Raw genomic sequence first — 11,509 nt, 5'->3', positions numbered from 1 at the left:
TGGTTACAGTTTAAATCCTGCAGGACATTTATGTTGTATTGTTTTAAGTCTGTGGACCCTTTTTTTACAGTAAAGCCATAAACGACGGTTCGCAGTGAAATGTTCTGTACCTTTAAGTTTTACGACGTGTCGTAAACGCGCGCTGTCGTAAACTGTCACGTGTTGACATCATGGCTGCTTATTGAATGGAGGCACCATATTTTTCAGCTTCGAGGCGTCAGTTTGAGAATCAGCGTTGTTTCCTCTGACATGTTTTGCTGATCTTTGTGCGTCACTTCGGTTCTGGTTGGGTTCCGGCTCGTTGCTCCGGGTCGATGCCCCTGGCGGCGCCGCTGCTCGGTCTGCGTCATGTTCGTGCTGGTGGAGATGGTGGACACGGTCAGGATCCCTCCGTGGAACTTTGACAAACTCCTGAACGACGCCGTCGCCGAGGAGCTCAACAAGAAGCTGGCCAACAAGGTGCGTTCACGTCTTACTGTAAAAACACGAGCAGTTTGAGCCGGTTCGGTTATAACACACACAAGGTGCGTTCACGTCTCATTGTAAAAACACGAGCAGTTTGAGCCGGTTCGGTTATAACACACACAAGGTGCGTTCACGTCTCACTGTAAAAACACGAGCACTTTGAACGGGTTCGGTTCCTCCACACTTCCCTGCGTTTGCTCTCAGGTTGTCTACAACGTCGGCCTCTGCATCTGCCTCTACGACATCACTAAACTGGACGACTCCTACATATTCCCCGGAGACGGAGCTTCTCACACCAAAGGTTCGGTCGGAAACCCGAGACCTCGGCCCCACGCACCGTATGACATCACGCATGTTACTGCGGTGGATGTTCTATCACGTCCTGCTCTTTGTCTTTGTGTCAGTTCACTTCAGATACGTTGTTTTCCACCCTTTCCTCGATGAGATCCTGGTGGGAAAGATCAAGTACTGCAGCCAGGAAGGAGTTCATGGTGAGGACTGGTTCTGAGCCTGTCTGACTGTGGTTCTGATCCTGTCTGACTCAAGAGTCGGGTTCTGTATTAAACACTGACCACTCTCTGTTTCAGTGACGATGGGCTTCTTCGATGACATTCTGATTCCTCCAGAGTCTCTGCAACAACCAGCAAAATTGTATCCAGACATGAAGTGTTTGAGTTTCCCTTTTCCCACATCGGGTACTGGTACCGGTACCGGCGTGGAGCGGTGTGATCCTTAGCGCGGCCTCAGCGACGAGGCCGAGCAGGTCTGGCTCTGGGAGTACGAGACGGACGAAGGGGCCCACGACCTCTACATGGACCAGGGGGAGGAGATCCGCTTCCGAGTCGCCGATGAAGTCTTCGTGGACACGTCCCCCACGGGCCCGGCCGCCGCAGCCACCGACCCGCCGGCGGCGCCGGGCCAGTCCACGGCGGCGCCGGCGGAGGACGGCAGGGAGAAGAAGGAGGCGCCGTTCACGCTGGTGGTAAGAACGCAGTGAAGGGAAACAGGAAGTGGGCAGAAAACGGTGACGCATTCATGATCTGCTTTCAGGGAACCATCTGTGAACCGGGCCTTGGACTTCTGTCATGGTGGAACAGTTAGCGTCTTGCACTCTAAGCTGAACCATTGACTCCTCTCAGTCTGGAGCCGCTTTCAGAACCAGTGCACCATCTCATCTCTCAGACTCTCACTGTGAAGTGAAACAGCGGCACCAGCTGAAAACCGACCTCAGAAATTATGTTCCGTCGTTGAGGTTTGGACCCTGGAATCAGAAAACAGGACGTCGGCGCTAAATCACATGAACCATAATGTCACAGCTGCAGTAGAACGGCACCAACGTGGGTTTGAATGATGGAACGTGTGCTGACCCGGTTTCAGCAGGTTGTGTTGTTCTCAACCTTCACTGCGTCTTCAGTTAAACTGCATGAAGAGGTCAGAATATTAGGAACACATCTGAACATGAAGCTTCTCAGGTCCCATAAAAAAAACATTAAAACCTCTGACGAGTGTTGCTATTAAGTTAATTAAGTAGAAGTGAGATTTGAGGAACTTTGAAGGTTTGTTTTTTTTTAATTGACCCGTTGCAGCAGTGGCCTGTTTTATGTTATTTGTCTCAGTAAAACGCACCGACCATCTGTGTGTTTGTCTTTTTGGCTGTTTTTTAAAGACGACTCTCGGACCCACTGGAGGTTCTGTGGTTCTGTCCTGGATTCGTTTGACGTGTGTAACTAGGTCACACTCGTTTTACCAGCGCAGACAGACTCCTGCCACACACACACACACACACACACACACACACACCAGGCCTCCTATTTTAAATGTTCAGGGCAAATAAAATGGACAACGCGTGTTTATCCACAAACATCCACCAAATAATTGATGTCCTAAATGATGGAAGATAAATTTATTGCTTCATTATCAGCTGTAACTAATTACATGATTAGAGGAGAATCTCATTTTTTACGCATCAGCCACCGGAATCTCCCCCAGCTGCGCAGACTCCGCAGACCCCCCCCCCCACACACACACACACCCTCCTCCCCCGCGTCGCCGTCACGTCAGGGTTTTTCCGTCGCTCTGCGTGGATTACTCGCCTTGTTTATTTAATTACAGCTTATGTAACCCCGCCTGACTTCAAAGCGCCGCTCCGCACGAGGATCCCCCTCAACCTTGCGGGCGCAGCGGATGCGGTAAGCAACGTTTGCGTGATTGTGCGGCTTTGTCTCCGGACGCGGTGTTTGTGTGCGTGCGCATCGGGACGGCAGCTCAAAACAAGCGGCTGTTTTTGCGTGAGCGTTGGTCGAAGTCAACGCGTTTCCGTCGTTTGACTCCAAAACTAACGGTCTAAAACACTTTCCGCGTTTATCGCCTGAGACTTTTGTGAGAAAGTGTCGTTGCAGGAGTTGAAGCTTCGATTCTAAACGTTTCGCCGTTTAACTCCTAAAAAGAGGAAGCGCAGACAGTTAACATGGGATTTCGTGGCAAGATTCCGTAAGAAAAGTGAAGTGGAGAAAAACAGACGCGTTCCTCGCGTCTTTATTATCGTCTGACGCCCTCACGTCCAGATGTTCCGCTGCACGTGCGTCTGCGACAACATCTGTGCGCGGGTCCAGTCACGGTGGAACGCGCTGCACTGTGACACGGGTCCATTTCTACTGAGGTCAGCGGGATCTGCGTGGGGACGTGACGTCACGAGCGAAGCACAGGACGCGGCGTTCTGCAGATGTTCTGACGTCACACGGACGGACGGACACGCTGTTACACTATAATGTGATTGTAAATCCCAGCAGGCTGTGAACAGACTGAAGCCCAGGCTGAGTAGATATAATCCCCCCTCGTTAAGCGAGGGAGGGGAGATGAACTGGAATAACATAATCACGTGGAATTAGTCTGAGGGGAATTTCATAAACAGACGATGTCCTTGAAGTCGGACTTTGTGGCAGCAGGTCACAGATCGGTTTGGCCTCAGTGGCTCGGTTCGTTCTGAAGAGACGCTGTTTAAGATCCTGTGTTAAATGACCTGTTGTATAATAAATACACAGACACAGCTGGGCTCCTCTCAGCGTCCACCGCCTCCATCGGGTCGAAAGGGTTAGGGTCCGTCTCCTCCTGCTCCCTCTCCTCTGACCCCGTCTCCTCCTGCTCTCTCTCTCCTCTCTCCTCTGTCCCCCATCTCCTCCTGCTCTCTCTCTCCTCTGACCCCCGTCTCCTCCTGCTCTCTCTCCTCTGACCCCGTCTCCTCCTGCTCTCTCTCCTCTGACCCCCGTCTCCTCCTGCTCTCTCTCTCCTCTCTCCTCTGACCCCTGTCTCCTCCTGCTCTCTCTCCTCTGACCCCGTCTCCTCCTGCTCTCTTTCTCCTCTGACCCCGTCTCCTCCTGCTCTCTTTCTCCTCTGACCCCGTCTCCTCCTGCTCTCTCTCTCCTCTCTCCTCTGACCCCGTCTCCTCCTGCTCTCTTTCTCCTCTGACCCCGTCTCCTCCTGCTCCCTCTCCTCTGTCCCCCGTCTCCTCCTGCTCTCTCTCCTCTGACCCCCGTCTCCTCCTGCTCTCTCTCTCCTCTCTCCTCTGACCCCCATCTCCTCCTGCTCTCTCTCCTCTGACCCCGTCTCCTCCTGCTCTCTCTCCTCTGACCCCCGTCTCCTCCTGCTCTCTCTCCTCTGACCCCCGTCTCCTCCTGCTCTCTCTCTCCTCTCTCCTCTGTCCCCCGTCTCCTCCTGCTCTCTTTCTCCTCTGACCCCGTCTCCTCCTGCTCTCTCTCCTCTGACCCCGTCTCCTCCTGCTCTCTCTCCTCTGACCCCCGTCTCCTCCTGCTCTCTTTCTCCTCTGACCCCGTCTCCTCCTGCTCTCTCTCCTCTGACCCCCGTCTCCTCCTGCTCTCTCTCTCCTCTCTCCTCTGACCCCCGTCTCCTCCTGCTCTCTCTCTCCTCTCTCCTCTGACCCCCGTCTCCTCCTGCTCTCTCTCTCCTCTCTCCTCTGACCCCCCATCTCCTCCTGCTCTCTCTCCTCTGACCCCGTCTCCTCCTGCTCTCTCTCTCCTCTCTCCTCTGTCCCCCGTCTCCTCCTGCTCTCTTTCTCCTCTGACCCCGTCTTCTCCTGCTCTCTCTCTCCTCTCTCCTCTGACCCCGTCTCCTCCTGCTCTCTTTCTCCTCTGACCCCGTCTCCTCCTGCTCTCTTTCTCCTCTGACCCCGTCTCCTCCTGCTCCCTCTCCTCTGTCCCCCGTCTCCTCCTGCTCTCTTTCTCCTCTGACCCCGTCTCCTCCTGCTCTCTTTCTCCTCTGACCCCGTCTCCTCCTGCTCTCTCTCCTCTGACCCCGTCTCCTCCTGCTCTCTCTCCTCTGACCCCGTCTCCTCCTGCTCTCTCTCCTCTGACCCCGTCTCCTCCTGCTCTCTCTCCTCTGACCCCGTCTCCTCCTGCTCCCTCTCCTCGCAGCCACTGGTCCTGACGGTGACTGCGCTGACCTGGATCCATCCCTGTGACATGGCGGAGCCCGGCCTCCCGTCGCCCTCTGACCCGCTGCGCCCTGAAGCGCCCCTCCCCCTGTCCCTCCCCGTCCTGAAGGAGGGGGTCCGGCTGTGGGAGGAGGGGAAGGAGGCGGCGCTGCCCCGGGACCTGCCCAGCCCGCTGCCGACCAGACGCACCCGCTCCTACTCGGCGTGAGTGCGGTTCTCCGGCGGAACATGGCGGTGCGGTTCTGTCCCGGTCCTCGGCTCACGCCTCCTCTCTCTCTCTCTCTGCCGCAGGACGGTGCGAGCTCACTCAGGGCCCGTCTTCAAGGGCGTGTGCAGCAACTTCTCCAGGTCACAAGGTCACGGCTTCATCGCGCCGTCTCGAGGCGGTGACGACATCTTTGTCCACATCTCAGAGTGAGTGGCTTCTTCTCTGTGCGACAGCGAGTCTGTAAATGTTCGCAGACAGTCCAGCGTGAAGACGTGGGAGCGTCCACTGGTTCAACAGGAGTTAAATATTTACACTCAGCTTCAGAGCAGATCGGCCTGAAGTGATCACGTGACCTGCGACGGCCTCCGTCCACCTTCAGATCAGAGGAACCTGTTCTGCTGCTTGGTTCCCTCCTCAACACTGACCTCTTGTGTTCTAGTACACGATCAGAACAGAACCTGTTGCCCACAGAGACCTTAGACAGGGACCTGGTACCGAGCTGTTTGTGGTTGACTCTCACCTGCATTGGATTTGTTCTGTTTGTTCGCAGCATCGAGGGCGAGTACGTCCCGGTCCAAGGTGATGAGGTCACTTATAAAGTTTGCCGAGTTCCGCCCAAGAACCTGAAGGTGCAGGCGGTGGAGGTGAAGATCACACATCTGAACCCGGGGACCAAACACGAGACCTGGTCGGGGCAGGTCATGAGCTCGTAGGGCCGGAGGGCTGCTGGGTCGGGCCGGGCCGGGCCGGGCCGGGTCGGGTTCTGGACCCGCAGTGCTTCTGGTTTTACCTTCACAGCTGTGTGTCAAGTAGTTCGACTTGTCTCCATTAAATTCAGATTTGCTGTGTTGGTAAAACTGGACGTTCATCAAACTGTGAAGCTTCCTCTCCTTCAGTTCACCAGGATTAATGTGTCTGTGATGTTTGTAAAGATGCTACCAAATGCTGGTTTTCAAAACAGGAACAAATGTTAAATCAGGCTTTAAGGTTCTTCCACTAAGCAGATGTTGGTGCATCGTCAACGTGAAAACTCCATGTTTGTAGTTGTTTGTGTCATTTACTGACTGTGAGCGTTTGTCTGTCGCTGCCGTTTTCCTCATCATGACGTTTGTTCACTAAAGCATTTTATCACTTACTGCAGTTCGTCTTGAACTTTGCTCAACGGCATCTGCCTCAGATCAGACTGATGATTAAAACACTGAAGGACGTTAGAGACGAGGATTAAAGTTATTTTTTACAGATAAAACGTTATGAATCCAATAAGAGCGAAGGCAGAGGAGCTGCAGAGATGAAGGCATGAAATAATTTATTGTGACAGAGTGATCAACATGTTCCAGCTTCAGCTGTGACGGAGCGCTTACGGCTACAGTACCCGCCTTCAGAACCGTGAGTCCAGTTCACACAGCCTCGTTTTCCTTATTGAAAAAATCTGACAAAACCAACAAGAAGGAGCCGACGGTGAGTCACTGGTTCGGCTTCAAATAGAAACATGATAAGCCTTCATCTTATTCAACAAACATGGTTAAGACACGTGGCATCTACACAATCAGGGACTTAAAAGGAAAACTGGTCCACGTCTTCGTTAAGACGTCATTAAAATCACATCTGGGTTTAAAAAGACCTGCTGTTAGTGTTTAAGGACGTTCTCACATCCTGGTTAAAATCATCAACATTAGCACAAAACATGGGTCTGTCGCCTTCGTCTATAAAATCCTCTTCATCTCATTTGGCACATTGTTTAACACATCAACACAAACAATTTACTTCCTTTTTTTAAAGTTAGTCCAAACGCTCTGCGTGCAGCAGGTTAAGGTGCTTGTTGCCCAGAGGTCAGAGGTCAGAGGTCAGGGTGGAGGCCGAGGGGCAGGCGCTTCCCGGCGTCGTCAGGACTCGTGTGGAGGAGCGAGGAACAGTTCCTGACAGAGCCTCGCCGTGTCCTCCGGGCAGAAAACCGTGAACCCGATGGTTCGCGGGTCGTTGAAGATCTCATAGTCGTTTCCTCCCTGAAAGGAGACAAAAGCTCAGCGACCTCTGAACTTTGACCTCCGGGCCTAGAAACACATGGTGTGTAATGGGACTGACTCATGTTTACAGGAGCGCATGTTTCTTCATGCACATCATGAAGTTGTGTCACACTGGACGCATCCAGCGAATCCGTGACTTTACTCACGTCTGTGGTCTCGTTGCCAAAGAAGTAGATGGCGTCCAGTCCCTCGCTCTCCAGACGCTCTAGACACAGTCTCTTGTCCCATCCCTCCGGAAAGATGTCAAAGCTGATCAGGCCTCCTGAACCAGAGGAGAGAGAGGAGGAGCTAATGTCTGGGTTCTGTCATATAAACAGAGGAAAGGTCCAGAAGGCGCCGCAGACTCAGACTCGAAGTCTGAGTGACTGAGCAACTGCTGTGAAGCAGCAACACAAACACGTGTTGACCCGTTTTATTGCCCCCCCCCACACACACACACACAACAGCTACCAGGAACCTGTGAACCCTGAACGGACCTTGTTGTTCCGTTCTCAGCCATTGAGCCAATCAGGACCTGGGACAGTGGAGCAGCCGGCCAATCACAGAGCTCGTTCCTTCACACACCCCCACACGCCTCCACACCCACACCTTCAGCTTCACTGTAAACAAGGAGCTGCAGATAATGCAGCGCTTGATGAGGAACCTCTGAACCAAGACCTGCCTCTGAGTCAGTGTGACTCAACAGAGGAGCCGTCAAACAGCATCGATAATTGAAGGGTGCGACTGAACTGACTGTTTTATGAATGTAAAGCTCCAGATCAGCCCCATCAGCTGCTGTGAAACAGAAAAACTCCTTCAGCTGCTCCACGTCACAAGCCGGCGCTGGAGCCTGATCCGAGTCCAACGCAGCCTGAGGCTCCAGGCGTCACCAGCTCAGACTCAGCGCTCGCAGCACGTAGACAAACAGACGCAGGTACAGATCAACGCGGCGCGTCTCCCTCCAGGGAGCTTCCGTTCACTCAATCATGAGGCCGTCGCTCACCTTTTGTGAACCTCAGTCCTTTTCCAGCAAACTCCTCCTTCAGTGCAGCAACAAACTTCTCCCTGATCTTCTCTCTCTGTGAAAGAAGAGTCCAACATCAGAACCAGGACCGGTGTTCTGTTAACTGGCCTGTTCTATTTGTTCTACTTCTATGTGAGGACACAGGTCGACTGCAGCTCTCGGTGTCAGCAGCCTCCCAGCGCTGAGCCGTCAATGGACAGACTGTTAAAGCTCCTGAAAGCTCAACATTGTCTCCATCAATGACGTTTCCCAGAACCCACATAGAATCAAAGACACGATTCACCACCACTCTTCCTTTAGTTTAGCTTTAATTTGAATCCTGTTGTGACAGATTCACGTGTCACAGTTCAGGCCGATGAGCCGACGCCCGATTCTTCAGACATCACTGAGCTCACACTCAAACAATAATGCAATGTGCAACAATAATGATGAAGCATTTCACCTTGTCGATCTCGGAGAACTCGATCCGCTCCTCTTGTGTGCAGCTCCGACCGATGGGAGAAATGTTCAGCATTCCATTCCTGAACTCGATGAAGGTCCCCCTGAAACAGACGAGCAGGTAAAACTGGAGCAGCGTCGTGGTTCGGCCTCATTCCATCGTTCCTGGATACCAGGCAGCAGGCTGAGGTGGGGGGTAGTGTGTGCTATTGGATCATTTAGAGTTGGATTGTGCATCTGGACCAGAAACCACAGCGGACAGTACTTTGTGTGACTCTCACCTTTTCTTGGGCAGCTTGATGAGCCCCATGTACCTGAGGCAGAAGTTTATCAGGTCCTGCAGCAGCTCCTCTCCAATGTGGTTCTGAATGGCCTGGTGGGGATAAACATGCACACGGTACGAATAAATAATGTGTGTGTGTGTGTGTGCGTGTGTGTGCGTGTGTGTGTGCGTGAGTGTGTGTGCGTGTGTGCGCGTGTGTGCGTGCGTGTGTGCGTGCGTGTGTGTGCGTGCGCGTGTGTGCGTGCGTGCGCGTGTGTGCGTGCGCGTGCGTGTGTGCGTGCGTGCGCGTGCGTACTCACATGCTTTGAGAGGAGTTTCCCGTCTTTGAACTGAACTGTCCCGTTCTCAGCAAACACGTAGTCAAACTTGTGTATCACTGCAACAGAGGCAACAGGTGAAGAGTCACGAACCCAGAAGAACAGTCCGTTCACCTGGCACCAAACGCAGTCATCGATCACAGGGAAACTCTGAAACGTCAGAGTCCTACAACAGAGGTGGCAGAAGTACACGCTCTCTGCTCCGCTCTGCACAGGTGTCACTAAGTGGAAGCTAATGATCCAGCTCATAACGAGCATCAACCCAAATGTCCAGACGGACGGAACCGCTCACCTTCATCCCCCTCCCCGAGCTGCTCCGCGATCTTGGAGTAGTCGGACCCTCCCACGATGCCGATCTTCACTTTCCTCCTCAGCGTCTGGAAGAACTCGTCCAGCTGTGGATCGATTTTCTGCACAGTAAAAGAAACGGGGTCAAAGATACGGGGAACCTGAGCAGCACGAGAGGAGACGTCGATAAGTCCAACCAGCTCCAGGTCAATAACAAAGTCACCGCAGATGTTTGACAGGTCCCGTGTGCTGGAGGATGTACGTCACCAGACCCACTACGTGACTCCAGCACATGCCACAGCGTGACGGGTAAACAGACAGCGGAGGAGGAAGGGCTCGGAAATGTGAACGCGAGTACGAGGGCGTGTGAGGCCAGAGAACGCGGTGTTCCGACACGAGAACAACAGGAGGTTCGGCGCGATCTCACCTCTCTGGGCCGAGTCAAAGTACCGTCCACGTCAAACAGGCAGAGGACGGTCCGGTCCGACGAGAAGCCGCTGGCCTTCTCCATTGAAGTGTGTGATGTTTGCAAATTGCAGATTGCAAACAACAGATTTCAAGTGAGGCGGAAACAGTTCAGGGCGAAAAGTGCGTGAGATAAACACACGGCGACATGAAGGAAGATGAATGAGCGACGCGCAGTCGGCTGCAACACGCTGCAAATAACAACGCTCCCGGAGGTAAATATTAGTCTGGTCCTTTTCTTCTCGCCTCCTTTGTCTTGGTTCCGCGCGGCCCGGCTCGGTTCGGTTCTGCTCGGTGAAGCAGCAGCTCACGCTTCCACAGACAGCTCGGGTTTTCTGCAACACTGTGGCCAGAATGGGCTTTGACTGGAGCTCCCGCAGCAGCCAATCACGGCCGCGCTACAAGCGATGACGTCGGCGGTGGGCGGGGACACGTCATTCGGCGGGATGACTTTTCACCCAGTGAAGAGAATGGATGCTGCAAACAAACATCGTGTCATCATCACGACGTGTTTGAGTAACAATCGGAATTTTATCACCACTGATAAAGTTTATTGCATCACACTAAGAATTTTTCGATGACAGTGAAGACAAACAGAAGCTTCCTTCCTTCCTTCCTTCCTTCCTTCCTTCCTTCCTTCCTCCTTTCTCCTGTCCCGCTCATGCAGCATGGCCCATTCTATCAGAATGCTGCTGTTCTTCGCTGTTTGCTGCAGTTACTGGTTTCTGGAGGAGGTCGGTGAGGGGACTGACCTTACTGCACAAGGCCTTGGACAACAAGGCAAATATAATCAGACATTGAGTCCCGTGTCAGCTATGGGCAGCATTGCTCTTATATTTTTGTTAAATGCATCAGGAGGTGCTTTATTTCACATTGTTTGTCGTATTTGTTTTTTGTCCGTCTTATCTGAATTCTGCTGTACTGAGTCTGCGCAGCCACCAGGGGGCAGCACAGGGCGCAAATGGTGACGGTCAATGCTCGTGCAGAGTTTGTATTGGATTGGAAACGAGCCGTATAAATACGTCCACCAGAGGGCGACGGAGACGTTGTCAGGTCAGACTTTCTTCATGGTGTTTGTGTTCAATACTTACACAAAACGTGTGCGACGCATTTTACATTTTCTCAAGCTTCTCTACTACAAATGATCGTGACCAACCTCAGTGTTAATGGTCTTATTGTTCGGTGTTCTGCTTTCCTCTGTAAACACTGTCTGCTGTTTCCAACACTGTGTTATATGTGTAAATGATGAACCATTCCTCAGAAAATGTCTCATACACAATAACATATGTTTCATGATTAATACAATGTTGATTAAACTGTTTTCTATGAGATCGAAGCAGATGTGTTTTGTTTAAGCTTATTACAGCTACAGTTTTCATTTTTTACATATGTATATATTTTTTAAATTTATGTTATGAAAACTGGACCTGAATTAAACAACCACACGTGTAGGATTAAATGGTTAAGATTCAAGTGCTTGTTTTATCTTTTCCACATTGTCATAGTTTGTTTGTTTATTTTGTGACATCAGTAAATGTCTAGATATTTTGTACCTGCTGGAAACATTTCTA

At 52.2% G+C, this 11,509-nt stretch overlaps 3 protein-coding genes across 3 annotated transcripts; 2 read left to right on the top strand and 1 right to left on the bottom strand.

Moving 5' to 3' along the window:
* Nucleotides 1-8: 8 nt before the first annotated feature.
* Nucleotides 9-2,099, top strand: polr3h (polymerase (RNA) III (DNA directed) polypeptide H). The gene is made up of 6 exons (XM_029158795.3): nucleotides 9-459; nucleotides 670-766; nucleotides 870-956; nucleotides 1,053-1,116; nucleotides 1,213-1,447; nucleotides 1,516-2,099. Exons 1-6 carry the CDS (start codon nucleotides 349-351, stop codon nucleotides 1,564-1,566), a joined length of 645 nt encoding a protein of 214 aa, XP_029014628.2. The 5' UTR covers nucleotides 9-348; the 3' UTR covers nucleotides 1,567-2,099.
* A 391-nt stretch (nucleotides 2,100-2,490) lies between these two features.
* Nucleotides 2,491-6,256, top strand: LOC114860315 (cold shock domain-containing protein C2-like). The gene is made up of 4 exons (XM_029158812.2): nucleotides 2,491-2,654; nucleotides 4,893-5,116; nucleotides 5,204-5,326; nucleotides 5,671-6,256. The coding sequence occupies exons 2-4, from the start codon at nucleotides 4,941-4,943 to the stop codon at nucleotides 5,831-5,833; spliced, it is 462 nt and encodes a 153-aa protein (XP_029014645.1). The 5' UTR covers nucleotides 2,491-2,654; nucleotides 4,893-4,940; the 3' UTR covers nucleotides 5,834-6,256.
* Nucleotides 6,257-6,409: 153 nt separating this feature from the next.
* Nucleotides 6,410-10,135, bottom strand: LOC114860292 (phosphomannomutase 1). The gene is made up of 8 exons (XM_029158779.3): nucleotides 9,901-10,135; nucleotides 9,478-9,595; nucleotides 9,168-9,244; nucleotides 8,867-8,958; nucleotides 8,590-8,689; nucleotides 8,127-8,202; nucleotides 7,291-7,406; nucleotides 6,410-7,123 (listed from the first exon to the last, which is right to left on the bottom strand). The coding sequence occupies exons 1-8, from the start codon at nucleotides 9,982-9,984 to the stop codon at nucleotides 7,004-7,006; spliced, it is 783 nt and encodes a 260-aa protein (XP_029014612.1). The 5' UTR covers nucleotides 9,985-10,135; the 3' UTR covers nucleotides 6,410-7,003.
* Between the last annotated feature and the right edge of the window lie 1,374 nt (nucleotides 10,136-11,509).

The sequence above is a fragment of the Betta splendens genome, chromosome 8 (genome assembly GCF_900634795.4).
Source record: "Betta splendens chromosome 8, fBetSpl5.4, whole genome shotgun sequence".
NCBI classification, from domain to species: domain Eukaryota; kingdom Metazoa; phylum Chordata; class Actinopteri; order Anabantiformes; family Osphronemidae; genus Betta; species Betta splendens.
The sequence above is the reverse complement of the archived record's forward strand: the minus strand, read 5'-3'. Positions and strand labels throughout refer to the sequence as shown.

Coding starts and splice junctions, on each gene's coding strand:
- polr3h (XM_029158795.3), top strand. CDS start 349: ATGTTCGTGCTGGTGGAGATGGTGGACACGGTCAGGATCCCTCCGTGG. Junction 460..669: donor ACAAGAAGCTGGCCAACAAG/GTGCGTTCACGT, acceptor GTTTGCTCTCAG/GTTGTCTACAACGTCGGCCT. Junction 957..1,052: donor CAGCCAGGAAGGAGTTCATG/GTGAGGACTGGT, acceptor TCTCTGTTTCAG/TGACGATGGGCTTCTTCGAT.
- LOC114860315 (XM_029158812.2), top strand. CDS start 4,941: ATGGCGGAGCCCGGCCTCCCGTCGCCCTCTGACCCGCTGCGCCCTGAA. Junction 5,117..5,203: donor CGCACCCGCTCCTACTCGGC/GTGAGTGCGGTT, acceptor TCTCTGCCGCAG/GACGGTGCGAGCTCACTCAG. Junction 5,327..5,670: donor ATCTTTGTCCACATCTCAGA/GTGAGTGGCTTC, acceptor GTTTGTTCGCAG/CATCGAGGGCGAGTACGTCC.
- LOC114860292 (XM_029158779.3), bottom strand. CDS start 9,984: ATGGAGAAGGCCAGCGGCTTCTCGTCGGACCGGACCGTCCTCTGCCTG. Junction 9,596..9,900: donor CTTTGACTCGGCCCAGAGAG/GTGAGATCGCGC, acceptor TTTACTGTGCAG/AAAATCGATCCACAGCTGGA. Junction 8,959..9,167: donor GGAAACTCCTCTCAAAGCAT/GTGAGTACGCAC, acceptor TATCCCCACCAG/GCCATTCAGAACCACATTGG.